This window comes from Pleurodeles waltl, chromosome 6 (genome assembly GCF_031143425.1).
Source record: "Pleurodeles waltl isolate 20211129_DDA chromosome 6, aPleWal1.hap1.20221129, whole genome shotgun sequence".
NCBI lineage: Eukaryota > Metazoa > Chordata > Amphibia > Caudata > Salamandridae > Pleurodeles > Pleurodeles waltl.
The window spans coordinates 847,857,139-847,873,242 of record NC_090445.1 but is presented as its reverse complement, the minus strand read 5'-3'; the positions used below and the strand labels follow the sequence as shown (position 1 = coordinate 847,873,242).

Below are 16,104 nucleotides of genomic sequence, written 5' to 3'. Positions count from 1 at the left end.
CGGAGGTTCTCTTGTCTTGCATTAGAACATAAGTCTGCTGGAACTACCATCTCTAAAAGGGTGTTCAAATCATCCCACAGGCATTTTGCGAGTTTCACAAACGTGTGTTGGTACTGTTCTGCTGGCTTATCCGGGGATAATCATTTGTGAATGACAGAATGTCACTTCTGCTCCAAGGGACAGGGACAATTTCCTCCTGGAATTTCTCATTGTTAGTTTTTACTGGGTCCTCAGCCTACTGCACATTAGAAGTAAGATTTGCCAAACCCTTTTCTTGTCTCTTCTTCACCCATCTGCCTTCCAATTTATCTAATGCTCCCCATGTTTGAATGCTCTGGATGAATTCTCCAATGTGAATTTTCATTCCTGGTATTCTCATGTTCTCAATCTTTTGAATCAAAATATAATCTGTAACTCCTCAAGTGCATCGTTTTCTCAATCTGTCTTATTTCTCTGCTAGGTCTGCTAATTTCTGGTGCCCTATTCCAGCTTTGTTAGTGCTCTGCTTGCATATGTAAAACAGCTCGCCTTCCTTGAGTGTGTCAAACTTGTCTAACTTCATTGTTCCCCCAATTAGGTCTTCTGCCTCTAGTCTTATCCTGGTCAAATGCAGGGCACATCCTCAGTTGCGATCTCCTTGAGTGCTACTCAATCTCTAACCATTCAGTTAACTGCTGAGCTGTCAAACCATGTAACGTAACATTGTTGTGACTCACACCTGGCACTTGCTGTAATGTTAAATTTGGGGTTTCTGGTGCCACCATGCTTGGATTTGGACATGTGTATGATCTCACCTCATTTTGAGGAGTCCTGAAAGGACTTAAATCAATTAACCGACCTGTTCTGTCAAATATTGGTCTCATGGGTGTTGTCAATCTTGCATTTGTGTTGTATCTCTCCCTTTCTACATTTGGAGTCTTCTGCTCACTGTTCTCATTATTTCTCTTCGCAAACAATGGTATGACTGGACCTATGGTAACTGGTACTGACACTGCATCTGGGCTTGGTCTGACATTTGGGTTCGTGGATTTCTGCATTCTGATTTGTTGAGGTGAGTATTTCTGTCTGAGATCCTTTTATATAGAGGTGTATCTTGGAACCATTTGTAATGGGGACATCCAGCTCAGGGTGGACTTTATCTGGACCCAACTCTGCTTCTGGTAAACCTGTCCTATCAGCACTATCAAGTTTTTCAGTACCCACAATGGGTACAGCTTGGTAAATTCTGGGAATATTCATCTGCGGCATAGGCCTTTGAATTTCCAAAGCAACTGGAGCACTATGGCTCTGGGTTGATTTAACTGATATCGGAGCTGTAGGATCTACACTGGTGTTTAAACTTCTTATGCGCTGCCTATGGCGGGTTACATTTTCTCGAACTGTAAAATGAATTAATCATCTGACTCTTCATCATATGTTGGACTTTCTAGATCCTGTGGATTTCTGCTCTGTCATCGGAAGGATACGGATCCCTCTTTCTAGTGCTCTTCCTAGCTTCGTCCTTTTTCTCCTGTGTAATTGCAGGAATCCTCTTAATTCCCTGTAAAGTCTGAGTTCTCCAAATATCTGATCACTATCCCATCTAGCCTCTGCTAAAGTTTAAGCTTTTCTCATTCTTCTCTTGAATTTCAGTTACTGTCTAGCCACCAGTTCCCAAATTGCTAAAGCTTTGAACTGTGCTGGTCTCAGAGGAGGTTTCAAATCATACAGTACTCTACTCAAATTCTCTAACCTCTTCAAAATAAATGGTCCATTGGCAGGAAACTCTAAGCTCCAATTTTTCTCTGTCACTTTGCACCATTGATTCAGCCAAAGACATGGCACAGCACCCTTCTCCTCAAACACAATATAGGCAGGTGTACTTTCTGATGGTGTAATTTCTCCTATACTCATTCAAATATAAGTGTTTCCCCTTAGGGCACTCTTTAAAGCTTTGAAAAATAGAATCCCTCCAACTTTTATGCTACTTTCAATCAAATTAGCAAGTGTCTTTCAATCCCAAAATACTTTTCGCCGACCTTCTCAAATACTTTCGCTTCACAGTTGTCCACCAATCTGTGCACGGCCATTGTTAACTGACCTCTCCCAGCACGGCTCTAATGACGTCATACTCTAACGTACATCGGCTGACAGTCTTTTGGTCTGTCCTCCTAAACTCAGATTCACACCAAACTAATGCAAAATTATTGCAAGCACTAAACATCAAAACCCAATTTGTCCATTTACTCTAGGTAGGGTAACAGTTGTTTAAGAAACCGTGCAGATGTTTCACTGACGGCCTTTTGCTCTAGCAGCTACTCTTTCTTTAAGTTTCCCTGATTCGCAAGCAGAATTCGACCTGCAAATTTTACTCAACTGATCAGTGGGTCTGTCCTGGTGCACATAGACTTGCCAAATCTCAGTTGAAAACCTTTTACTCACTAACACGCACGAGTTTGTCAACCACACCTGATTGACCTATTAAACCAGATAAATTACAACAAAACCAAAGTCTCATGCACTTTTCAATATACTCCGGAGTCTGACCTCGCAGGGTCCATATACCAACAACCACAGCAACACTTTTTTTTAGTACAAAGCGCCACACATGTGAAGTTCGACTTCCCTACTCTCACTTTGGAGGATGAAACTCCAACTACTTTATTTGGAGTACGCAAACTCCCTAAACCCTCACAAACATCACACTTCACCTGCGGTTTGCTTAAGCTATGCAAGCGCAAAACCTATTCCATTCATACTGTAACTAGAATGCAGAGAACATTCTCAGACAAACATTGGCAAGTTCCAAGGTTCTGGGAAAGTCATCCTAAGTTCTTGGACAGGTTTTCTCTCCACTTTGTATCCTCAAATGAGAACTTTGACCTATTTCTCTTACCCAATCTGTGAATGATTTTCTCTATTTAGGGGACTAACTATTACACTACTACAATCTCTGGGTACCAGCTATTTTCCAAGGGGAAACTTTGTGGTGGCCTCTTAAGGAGATCTAACCATGCTACTCTAACCTTCTCTAGAGGCAAATGCTTTACGATGGGCTTTTATGGAGACAAACCATCATACTCTATCATCTCTGTTAACTCGTCTGATCTTATTTGGTTTCTTATCTTTAATTTAGAAGGGGACGCGTTAGTTTCGATGGACTTTATTTCAATACCAATCCATAACCATCAGTCAATAGAATCAATCTTGGGATTCAGTAATTTCCACGCACCATGACCCCTTTGGCCATTAATAACACATTTATGTATGGTCATTCCCCCTATATTAACAATGCTAATATCACTTAACTTAATCTAAATACCAAATGATAACCATACCGAAACACTGGTTGACCAAATCTCCTAAATCCTCAATTTAACCAAAGCATGTATGGTTATGCATTCTAAGATTACAGTACAACTCAATAGCAAGAATAACTGCACAATAGAAATAGCATACATTTTAGATTCAGCAAAGAAACTTCATCAACTGTTGTAAATAATTAGCAAACATCTTCTGAGTCTCCTAGCTACCTAGTAGAATAGTATGTTTGGGCTTCATGCAAAACAATTTAGACAACACAAATTTGGAAAACCTCTAGCTGTGGCTCCATAAAAAGTAGCAGTTGGTACCTAGAAACAAAATACATGTTACATCAACTATAACATATAGCTAGTACCGCTCCTCAGTATGGATCAGCAAGCTGCGACTGTCTTAGTCAATTGGGCAACTGTTCGGTCAGAGAATTCTAACCTTATTGCTAAATTCGGATGCTAAGTGAAGGATCAAGGCGAGTACACCTCATTGGTGAAGAAGGAAACTAAAAAGTATCTAGAATGGGGATAATCTGAATGGCGCTTCTCAGCAAAGGATTAAGGAAAAATGAGCTCTCCTCTCTGTGCAGTCGGGCTAAGATAAAATTCTCTAGAACGCTTGCCACTTTGCTATTGGTCAAAGAATCGTATGTTTACATTTAGTACAGTGAAAGTAGAACTTCAAATCTAAGATAAGACTTAACTGTCTTTCACATGTAGATGATTGGCTTCTCTTCTCCTGTTCCCATCGTCTGGAGTACAGTGATACAAAATTGTTACCTGACGAGTCAGTCAGTGCATCCATTGTTTATCCTGGGAACATCCCTTTCACACATTAAACTCTACAATGTATAGATAGCTAATCCAGGGTATTCTAGTGAGCAATTCTCTTGAGGAAATAAAATATTTTACTAGTGTTTGGCCAACGCAGTGGAATAACACAAGTATACATTTCTCCTAACAGCCATTTTATGTGAATTATTTAAACAGTGCAACTTAGCATGAGGCTGTGCAACTTGACCCAAGACCATGCTAACTTAAGGCCTACAATTAATAAAGCAAATACACAATACATAATCAATATAACATAAAACTACATTAATCTACACATGAGCATGGCATTTCATATTAATAAGGACACTTCGTGATTGTCGGCCACTCAAGTAGGGACATTTTCAGTCGTATATTTTCTATAATCATTTTCTATGCAGATTCAACATTCAGAATACATTAATATTTATTAAAAATTCAGCATTCACACATCTAACCTTCTGCAATGCTGTATATCCTAAAGCTGTGCTACTAAAAGTAATACTGTATTGCCATCTTGCATACAGCATAATGTAAGCCTGGATAAAGTCAGGACTAGAGATGGGAAAAAACTGAAAATTAACAGGGACAGTTGAGCCAAACTAAAACAATGGGTCTGGATGTTACCCAAGTGCTAATACACATCTATGTAAAGTTATGTAAACTATACAACAAACATGTAAAAACATGAGTCTTACAATTCTAAACATGTTTTTCCTAAAAATGTAGAAGGGCTTCCATGCAGCAATTAGATTATATCACTGCATTTAGTGACATTTTTATTAAAAATTAAGTATGTACTTAAACATTTATGAACAGTTACCTCTAAGATGTCACAAGCAAGTCAAGAAACATAGATGATTATGCCATCTCCTGCTATATGGTCTATACTGTTATGATAGATGAGCAAGATTGTAGTGATTAAACCGTACACAAGAGATAGTTTTGTATAGGTCATAGTGTGGTAAAGTGATTTGTCTACAGTTCCACAGCTTGGTAAATGTGAGAAGCAGAGATTTAGAACCCAGATTTCCTGGTTACACAATGTCTTATTTAGTTATTGGATTGATATCTTTTCCGTTTTACCTTTCACATCAAAGGATGATTTTGTTTAAATCTGCCGTGAGTGAAGTAGTGCATTGTATTATATAAATACACTGATCATAAGGTAAATCAATCACATGCAAGACATCTTTCTTTAAAAAAAGTGCACATTTTAAAAATTCAACAGCGGATACCAGTCTCACTGCACAGTTGATGTTGGTGGAGTAGTGCTGAAGGACTGATGTGACTGGTGGAAGGCACAAGCTAGGGACTAAGGAAGAGGTACATGATGCAAGTGTGGGGCACAGGTGGGTGCATTAGAAGTAGGACTACATGCTTGACTACTCTCCATTTTGACACTTTTGGGGTCAGTCAGTGATTTGACTAAAATCACACTATTTAGTCGAGCCTCAAACTGGAGTTTAAGCCTCGTATTTTGTAGTTACAGATTGTGCAATTTAACCATTATCTAAAGCACAATTGACACCAAAGGATCATAATTCTCACAGGAGCTGAATATTACACCATCACGTTAAATACTGTGGGTAACGTGTCAAATTAAGCTGACACGTCAGCTTTCTTAATAAAATGTAAAAAAAATTCAAGTAGATACTTTAAGAGAATTCAGAAGTCCATACCAGTTTCTCTATCTTTGCTGCTGGTAATGCTGGCAGTTTGGAAGGAAGGCAGCTGCAATTAAAATGTGGGGCCCCGCTGGGTGCGTTTGAAACATCATGGCCGTCCTCCATGGTGACAATGCTAGGGGCACACAGGAACGGAAGCTGTGGCCTTGCACACAGACTCTGTGGCACTGCTCCATAGTGGGCAGAAGTAACAGCTTGTCAGGAAACTCAAGAATGGGCGCACACAGCTTCAGCAAATTCAGTCTTCACTTTCATTTTTGGTTTCTGAGCTGACGGTTTTAAATGCTGCCCTATCCTCCCGCCTGAGTCCTTGGGCCATGCATGACCTGCACCAGCAGGCCTTATTATGAAGAGGCCTGTCTGCAGTTTAAAGGAGACGACCCTATGAAGCACAAGATTGAACATTTTTTGGGGGGTGAGGCGAGGAGGGTGAGTCTGTGGGCATACCCAACCCACCCCCATCAGCGTGGCTACGGGCGTGGACTCAATTAAGAACAATGACTGAGGTATAATTTGGAGCTGTGTGAAAATATACACGTGCAAAGTGTAAGACTGCGGAGCAGCCACAAAGCTGTCTCAATGTAGGCGACTGGTAGTTTAGTGACTGATAACTCTGCATAATTCGATTGACCCGTAATTTAAATATCGGTGTACCTTTGGTAACGAATGAAAAATGCAACAGCAATACAGTTTCTCTGTAATGTGATTCAGGTTCCTGCCCCTCAGGAGTGGAAGGTGATAATCCGGATTTGGGTGCAAATAGGAGTTCTCGCCCAAATTGGGATTATAAACAGTTTTCTTTCATGTTTTGACAAAGTCTCCCATAATTTGTGCAGTGAAAAAACACCATATTCCCAGTTTCGCTGCGCAGAACGGGGAAAATATGGAATATTATAGCAGTATCTCCTCTTTTGCAGTGTGGACCTCCGTAATAAGAATAAAACTGCACCCAGTAAATACTGCAGCACGGTCTCTGTATTTCTCGTGTGAAGCTTTACTTCCTAAAATAGCAGGCAACTCCTAATAGAGACTTTTAAGGTTGGATATGAATTCCTCAAAAGTAGAAGTACCATGGCATCGCTTCACGTAAAGCACAGAATTTAATTTTATGGGGGTGTTGAGGCCAAGTGGTTAGGACATGGCATATGGTGTGCTAGGTTCATGGAGCAGCGATACATCTGACAAGTGTACCCTGTAAACTCTTGATAATGTCTCATGTCCCTACTCCTTTGATATGTTGGATTGAGTTACCACCTATAGAGTGATAGCCATTTCCGACGGACCTCTGTTTATATATTTTCGGGTACTGAAGTTATGGTTATTCAAAAAGATCCTTCTGCAACGAGATTGCATTTTTTGTAACTATGGAAGCTGTTACATTCTGGGAGACATGAGATTGTGTGCGGAGTCATCAATTTTTTTTAAACTTCTATCAAATGCTCCTTCGACATGGCAGTGCTTCTCTGTGCTATGTTATGCTTAGCATTATATTGCCAGCCGTATGACCTCGGAGTGCTGTCAAACCATACCATTAATTTAAAGGAATAGCCCGAATACGCAGCCTTCTAATTTGCCGTGGTACTCTAGGCACTTCACGTAAGGCACATATTCAAACTCCTTTAAGCCATCACCATTATGAGAACTAGAGCGAAAGCATCAGGAATTATTTCAGTGTGGGTTTTATAAAATAAGCTTTTTACTTTGGCTACGTTTAGTTTTGTTTTCAGCAGTTATTTAATTTCTGACTCCAATCAAGACGTATTGGGGAATTGATCTTTTTGGCAACAGAGAAATGTTATGTGAAAAATGTGTATTGGATAGGAAGCTCAAATACAAAAAAATATTCGACAGGTTCGATAAATTCTGCAAAGTGAAAGGCTTAGACATTAATCCTGTAAAGATCAAATATATGGTCTTCAATTCTTGTTGCTCCACTTGCCTGAATCTGAAACTGAGGAGTTGCCTCTTGTCCAAACTTTTGAATATCTGGGTGTTATACTGATTGAGCATTTCAAATGGTAGCTTCACATTACAAGGTATGGCCTAAAACTAGATCAATCTTCGGATGGGGGCTACCAAAGGCTTACAGGGCTAACCCATTCCAGCCTGTTTCTCTGGCACTGCAGGTTTATAACCATCCGGCGCTGGGATCTGCCTTGCATGGAGTTGAGCTCTCAAGACAGAGGCATCGACTTTGGACACCAAAGAGAATTGCTTTATGCAACAACTGGTTGGCCTTCCACTAAGTACACCATTGCTACTGCTACGGATGGACCTGAGACTTTATTTCTGACATTGCAAGGTTATGGCCCCTGCTGTTCTGGAAAAGGATCTAGTCAACACTGATGCTGAGCTCCTACCAACAGGGGTGGTTCAAAATACTGTGCTTGCCAGGGGTGGATCAACTTCTGTGGGTCAAGAAATTGAGGTCCATACTAAAGACCATCAGTCTTGAGTATTTGTTTACTGCCTCCCAAAACAAAGTTTTATTTCCACACAGCAAATTAAGAGGGCATACTGGCTGCATTGAAGTTTACTGCTTAGCTGACCCAATGTGGGCATTTTGATGCAGGACTTCCTTGTGCAGAAAGCTGATCCTCTTTTGGAGCAGTTTATGGATGACCTAGAGCCTACCAATGCAAGAAAGCTCTACCTTCAATTTAGATATGGGACTTCCTCTTGCATCATTCACTCAATGTGGCCAACCAGTGAGACATCCAAATGGTCACTGCCTATTTTGTAATGTTTGGCAAGAAACCATTGAGCATGTTTTATTTTCTTGTCCCATCTATCTCCGCGTTAGGCTGAAATTGCTGGCCCCACTCAGCTGTAGCTTTGGTGTAAGCTATTCAAAGTCGCTATAAGAGTCATTCAATCTGACACCATGCAATCTGTTTTTGTGGTGTTGAGATTTCTGGTGGCAACGTGGAGGATTAGGCAAAGAACTTTAACTAAACATTGTGACATACTTGTAAGGAATTTATTCAGCTGTTTTAACTTTATTTTTAATTTTTACATGTTTTAACTACTGCTTCTTTTAATGCATTTTATTATGGTATGTTATGGATTGTATTACTTTTATAACACACCATTTTGTACATTTTTTTTTTTTTTTTTTTAAATGTCAAATGGTGAGATTCGCTGAATAAAACTATTGAGGTTGCTAAAACCCTCAAAGCTTTGATCGTGGACTGCTAGTGGGACCTTCACAGTCTGCAGACTCTTAGCAGATGGAAGTTATGTTGATTTTGATTCACTAACAGAATTGAATATTCCAAGGGGACTTCTGTATGGACAATTGACATCAGCTACACGAGCTCTGTTACGTAGATGCGACAAAACCACATATTCATGAAGTTCCATGTGCATTTTGCACTATGGCCAAGGGAGGTAAATTGGTCAGACGGTTATAAAGAGTGCATGTACACCACATGGACCTGATGAGAAGCAAACTTAATACACTGTGGAAAGTGGATATAGGTAGTTTGGCTTGATTCTGAATGGGATGAGATACTGATTTATCCTAGCAGTAATGCTCAATTCAAGTCCCTATAGCTTAATATTTTGAAAAGAGTTGACCTAATACCCAGAAAAATTGGACACACTTACCCTCTAACTCTCTCTGGCTGCCCACGATGTCAGACCGGTAACTTTATACATATGATGTAGTCCTGTTTGGTATTAATCTCCTATTTGGTAGAGATTACTAAAATAATTTAATACGTTAGAGCTTGCTTATTGGGCTGGATTCCTGGCCTAAAAATGGATAAAGCAGCAGAGATTTAGAAAACCTGCATTTCTCTTGGCAAAACATAAAATTACGATCAGCTGGAAGTGTTCTCTTGTGTTAAGGTAGAGTAAGGTAACCATAAACTGGCTGTAAGTAAACAGTTGCACAGAGAAGAAAGGGCAGGGATTGCTTAAGTGTTTATAGCACAGCACTGGAATGTGATGCTGGAATTTCCGAGGGGACTAACCAAATATAACCGCCCTCTCCCCCATAGTTTTCTGCTAGTGAGATACCATAAAAGCCATATACTGGTAGTCGTATAACTTCTAACTTAATGTACGATTTAACTATTGATTGATATGAGCTATGAGGAGGTTGTTTTGTGATGGAACTAGGCTATGCTTGGGAAGTTAAGTAGGTGATGGTATTTCATGATATGGCACTAGGCCGTAGTTTGGTCCCATTTTAAGTATTTTTAAAATAAAAATGCACATGCCACTGATATATGTTGGAGAATCTACAGCAAAATAATTAAGTGATAAATTCTAGCAATGTCATGGCTATTACATTTTGCATGCAGGTCTCATTGTATATACTGAATTATGCTAACACGTGTTTTAAAAAAGTAGGAATTGTAGCAGACAATCTGCCTCTTTTTATAGGTTTTAGTAGTAGTAGTAGTAGTAACTTTATTGCATAATTGCTTAAAATCATTGTGCAAAATACAGATACTTTACCATTAAACTTCTAATCAGGTGCAGTCATCACACTAACTGCAACCAGATGCAAATGTCAGTGCAAATTGTGCTATAGAATCAGAATATCACAAATGTTATCAATTCTAATGACGTTAAATATGTAAGCAGCCTACATAGTGCTATCATCATATCAGTGCAGATGCTCAAGCCAAAGGCTGTCCTTGCAATCTTTCATCTAATAAGTTTATTATAAAAATTCGAGTGCCGGTGACGGGAGGTGCTTAAAGTTACTGTTCAGGCTCATCCTTTAGTGTGCAATTCTAAGCCACTTCGTTAATAATGTATCTTTGGCTGCTGCTCCCCCTTTCGATCCTGCATGTTGGTGGCTCCGGGAAATCTGTATGGCCGATCTCATAGTAAAGAATTTCCCAAAGCGAGCAAGTTCCATTGGGGTGTCAGCCCTGAATATTAGGTTTGTGGCTTCTATACATGACCTCATGCCATATTTCCGGAAAAGTGGTTTTAGTAGGAGATATCTCCCCAAGGACAATCGCTGACAGCAACATACTAGGTGCCTTATAGATTTGGTGTGATATTTGCATAATGCACATTCATGTGAGTATTCCCTTGTAGGCTTCCAGTTTAATGTCCCAGACGGGGAGTGTTAGACGCATTAACAGAATGTTACGAAACACTCGAGCTCTCAGTGGTGCTTCCATATATAGTTGGACGTTGTTAGTTAAGTAGGGCTCAGCCAAGCCCTCTGCTCCAGTGATATTTCTGATTGTGGCAATGTAATTTACTCTAGAAGTCTGTATGTCATGAGCTTTCAAAGTCTTTTTTTTAGCAGTGCCTTCATTATGAGATCGTCCAGCGCGTAGATGGGAACCAAGTTGAAGTGTTTCTCAGCTTGCCTGAGGTAAATGGCCCAACTGCTTGTGTCATCCTTTAAGATTATATTCAGAGAACCACTCCGGCTGTCCGGATTGGCCCTACAGACACGAAAGAGCTTAATCATGTCCATTTTGCATTGGGTATCCATTCTTATGATAAACTCTAAACCTAGCCCAGCGTCTCTGGTTGAATTAGGGATTTGGAATATCCTTTTGTGGGCTCTCATCTGGCACTTCTCTAATGATGCAGTCATCCTGCTGGGGTATGCCAAATGGTCAGAAGTATTAGCTGGTAGTAGTTTGGCTGTGATAACCCTCCAGATTCCCTGTGGTGTTGGTGAGCGCAGCCGAAGTTGGAGTTTTGCTAAGGCATAGGTAGCTCTTTTTGCTTCTGATCTTATTGTCGCTATCTGGTATAATGTGTTCCCAGTGTTCTATAGCCAGACTCCAATGTAGTGATATTTATCTGCTGTTTCTATTAGTGGACTGAACTTCCATTCTCTTTGGTGTTTTTCGGTCTGACGCCCAAAAACCTTTACCTTGTTTTTTTTTCCACATTCGCCCTTAAATCATTCTTTTCATTGTAACTATATTTTGTCCAGGCCCCTTTTTCAGACCTATTCATTAAACATAAGAGGGTGAAATTATGAATGAATTGGCGCTCCTACTTCCCAATCTATTAGCATGTACCGAAAACTATTCAACACGGTGCTCAGAACACAGGTTTCACCCCCCAACACCTTACTTGATAACAGAATTGTTATCTAAACAAATACAATAGGTAATGGCACACGTGTAAATCAATAACATCAATTTGTAATAGTGTTACAAATACAACATCAGCAATATATTCACCAAGCTTCTCCTTTACATTGTTCAGTAGATGTTTAATTAACAATAATGCAATATTTGCAGTCCAAACAATATGTCCGATCCAAACAAAGTAGATTCCTTTTTCAATATCAGTCTTTGATCAACCAACAGATCGACCAATTAGGTCACAGGTTCAATGTCAGTCTTTGATCAACAAAGTAATCATTCAAATAGATCACAGGTCAACACGTGTTTCATCCGGGGTGTACCCCATGATTTCCTCAGGACCTCCTTGTGAACTTTCGTTTATCAAGTTCCTTATATGTATGCAATCTTCTAAATCCGTCCGTGCGGGCTGTTGAAATTATTAGCCCAAATCCGCGTACGACTTAGTCTCCCGTATCTAATTCCTGCGCCGCGAGTACGCAGACGATCAAAGACTGATATTGAAAAAGGAATCTACTTTGTTTGGATCGGACATATTGTTTGGACTGCGAATATTGCATTATTGTTAGACATCTACTGAACAATGTAAAGGAGAAGCTTGGTGAATATATTGCTGATGTATTTGTAACACTATTACAAATTGATGTTATTGATTTACACGTGTGCCATTACCTATTGTATCCCTTTTCAGACCTATCTTGGTCTGAGCGAGCAAGACCAGGTCATCCACATATTGTATTATGGGAAGCATTGTTGTACCCAATTTCGGGGGAAATGTGTTTCTTCTAAGCAATACCGCTTCATATCTGCTGTATAGAAGTTAAAAAAAAAAAAAAAAAAAAAAAAAAAAAAAGGTAGGAGCAATGACACAGCCTTGTTTTAAGCCTTTGGTGTACATTTTCCTAGTCACATGTGATCTTGATTCTCACCCAGGTATCAGAGTATAGCGCTATTATGGAAGGTAAGTTTCCCTGGTTCCCCCCCCCCCAATGCCGCCAACTTCCTCAAGAGGATGTTGCACACCAGGCCTCAAAAGCCGCCCTATAATTAATGAAGCATGCAAACAATGGCTGAGCAGATAGTTTCAGTGCTTTCTGACCTAGGTATGAAAGAGCTAACACATTAACTTAAGTGGAAGGAACTAGGTCCGAAGGCAGTTTAATATGTTTGTATAATATTCTCTGAATTCAATTTTTCCAGCTCTTGTAGCAGCACACTTGCCATCCACATCCAGAAGGGCTATTAGCCTATAGTTCCCTGGGATAGTAAAGTCACCTTTTTTTATGGATTGGGTGCAGTATTGAGCCTTTCCATGCCTATGGGACCTCGGAATAATGTAAGCAGTGGTTAAAAAGAGTGGTCAGGAGTTCAGACCTAAAAATCTTGGTCATCTCTGAATATGCTCCCTGGGAAGCCATTCAGACCTGAAGCTCCATCCCTCCTAATATTGCTGATCCCTGTTTTCACTGACTTAACTGTAGTCACTAGTGCCGGATCTACTAGACCCTCCAGGTCGAGTTGCCACCCCTTAGTGCTCAAGGCTGAGGTATGTTCTGCGTCGGTGTAGATGACCCACATGGGTTTCCCACGAGCTGGCTGATATTGCATTATACTTGCTTGTTGAGCATGGAGCAGTGAGTTGACATAGGCACAGAATTCTTTGCTTTTGCTCGGTGGTTATAGTGCATTTATATGGATCCAGCATTCTTTAATCTCCTTTTGTATCCGCTCCCATTTTACTTTTTTGTAGTCTCTCCTCGCCAACTTCCTGAGAGCTTCTGCTTCAGCAGTTTTGTTCCTTCTCCAGTCTGCCTCTGGCTGCCTACATTTCCTCTTACACTCTGTATTCCCTAGTTAATCTGTCAGTTATTTGCCTTTTAATTCCTGCCAGCCCTTGGTGCGTTGAGCTGCATAGCGAATCGTGAAAGTTATTTATCATGTTTGCCTACTGGTCACTAATTCTACTTTTCTCACTTTCCAGATTTAATGGGCCGTGCGCCTGCTCCCATAGTTCGTATTTCATCTTGCAGGGCATGCGCCATTTGATTGATTGATGCTGCCCCCTCCCACGGTTTTGTAGGTCTGGTGTCTAGCTGCTTCGAGGTCGATCTCTGTTGCTATGGGATTGTGGTCACTCTCTGATCTTTCTATCACCTTATGGCATTCACATCTGCTTAGTAAAGCTGGACTTAAAATGATGTAATTCAATGTGGATATCTGTCTAAACGTAGGACTTGGGATTCCTGCTGCTGTATTACTGATTAGACGTTTCCAGGTCGTATTCCTTGAAAAATGTTTCTAGGGTTGATCTTGGAGTCTCCGGGGAGCCCTTCCTCCTGACCAAGGTGCTGAATGGTAGTCTCCTGCAATTATGTGTTTGTGGTTTGGATATTTGTTTAAGAACTCCTTCAGTAAATCCAGGATGGCTTTAACCCTTGCCTTCTTGCTTTCCTGATTAGGGTTTATATACAAGTTTATGATTGATATTGGTGTAATTGTTTTGGAGAGGGCTAGACCATGTATAGTTATGTGGACTTCACTTGTCGACTTCTCCCACAGTGTCCACTTAACCAATAAATCTAGTTTGACGTATGTTGCCAGTCCACCCATGTGTCTTCCAAATAAGACAAATGGGTGTTACAAAGCCTGGTATGAACTGGGGCCTAGTCGTCCAGGTTTCCTGTAGGCATAGAATATCTACATTCCTAAGAAGCCTTAAGTATTAGGGCTAGCAATGAGGGAGGCCATACCAGCCACGTTTCAGCTAAATATCCTAATCACCTTATTAGGATTGTTTGCTGAGGGACCTCCATTGCCCCTTTAGTGACAAAAGCTACAGGGGCCAGTAATGTCCCCAGTTTGAGTAATGAACGGAAGGAAACTTACTTTCACCCAAACATTGTAATTGATTGTCCTAAGAGATAATTGAGACCGGAGGTACAGGTGTGTGGCTTTTTGAGGATTTGAGACCAAGTTAGCAGCATTCTAGTATACAGCCAATGACAGTATAAAGTAGAAACTAAGGTCTCATCAGCTTTTAGGATGTAAGAACCAAGCATTTCAGACCGAGTTCAAACTTGGATAGTTTCTTGATTACTAAAGTCTGGTAGATTCCTGGTTATTGATGATAATGTTTACTTATTGTGGACAAACTGGTAAAAATTGCCTGGAGACCACAAAAGACAAATCTTGAGAGGCTTGGAAAAGCACACATCTGTTAAATTAATCAGTAGTTAACCTAAAAATTATCATACAAGTAATAGCGCATTGGTCCTTAATAAGTAAACTTACAAGGGGACGCTTATAGGTCGATGAACCTTTTGACTCTAAGATGTTCCTACCATAGCTCCAGAACAGAAATCAATACATCATAATCAATAATCATTGTAAAGTCAATCAGTAATCAATGGAGTCAGTAATTGTCACACACCATGACTTTTCAGCCATGAATAACCACACCTCTAGTAAACTTGCTATGAGGTGCTGCATTAGAATGCTTTACAACTAAACTGGCTAAATGCCCCAGTACATGCTTCTGTGTTTTGGAACGTCCGGCTTCTGAAGCAAAGATCTGCACCCAAGGGAACCTCTGCATAGTTATTTTTCAATTTGAATGACCTCTGCCACCTTGCTATGGTAAACTACTTAAGTCATATTTCCTGAAGGACACATACATGTGAAAACGGAAGTACTACTTTGTCCAAGTGCCACCACAATGTGAATAATAAATGTGATGTCCATGTTTGATGCGCCCAAGGCTCTCGTCAGACTGTTAAATTAACAAATATTTGGCAAGATTGCCTGCAAGTACTCGACAAAATTACTGATTAAATGTTCAATTTGAGCTGCTGTAAAATGACCTTTCTTTTTTCACCCCCTCAAGGTTTATTTTCATTGTACTGCTTTAATATGCCGCCTGTTGGATCCAGATTCTCCTCTATGCAACAAGATGTGCCCTAATTCACGGCGAAGACGAGGTAACTAGCTCAGAATTATTCCCGAATGAACATACACAGAAGAATATTATAATACCAGTACATTACCATTGCTCTTCCCTTTCCATAGAAATTCCAGCGTCCTATGAAGATAACTTGGTAAACTTGATGGGCCCCGTTATCTTCCAAGAGTCTCACCTTGAAAAGGACGAAGGTAGGTAGATCATGAAATCATTGTGGTGTTCTTGGTTATTAAATCTGCACAGATCATTGATTTTCACCTGTCTTTTCAGAACCC

At 40.2% G+C, this 16,104-nt stretch overlaps 1 protein-coding gene across 1 annotated transcript in view; it reads left to right on the top strand.

Moving 5' to 3' along the window:
* LOC138300331 (zona pellucida sperm-binding protein 2-like) overlaps positions 1–16,104 on the top strand; it is a 358,889-nt gene that overhangs the window by 317,098 nt on the left and 25,687 nt on the right. The window contains exons 16-17 of the mRNA XM_069239568.1: positions 15,755–15,848; positions 15,937–16,020. Coding sequence (XP_069095669.1) covers positions 15,755–15,848; positions 15,937–16,020 — 178 coding nt within the window. The remainder of the gene's footprint in view (positions 1–15,754; positions 15,849–15,936; positions 16,021–16,104) is intronic.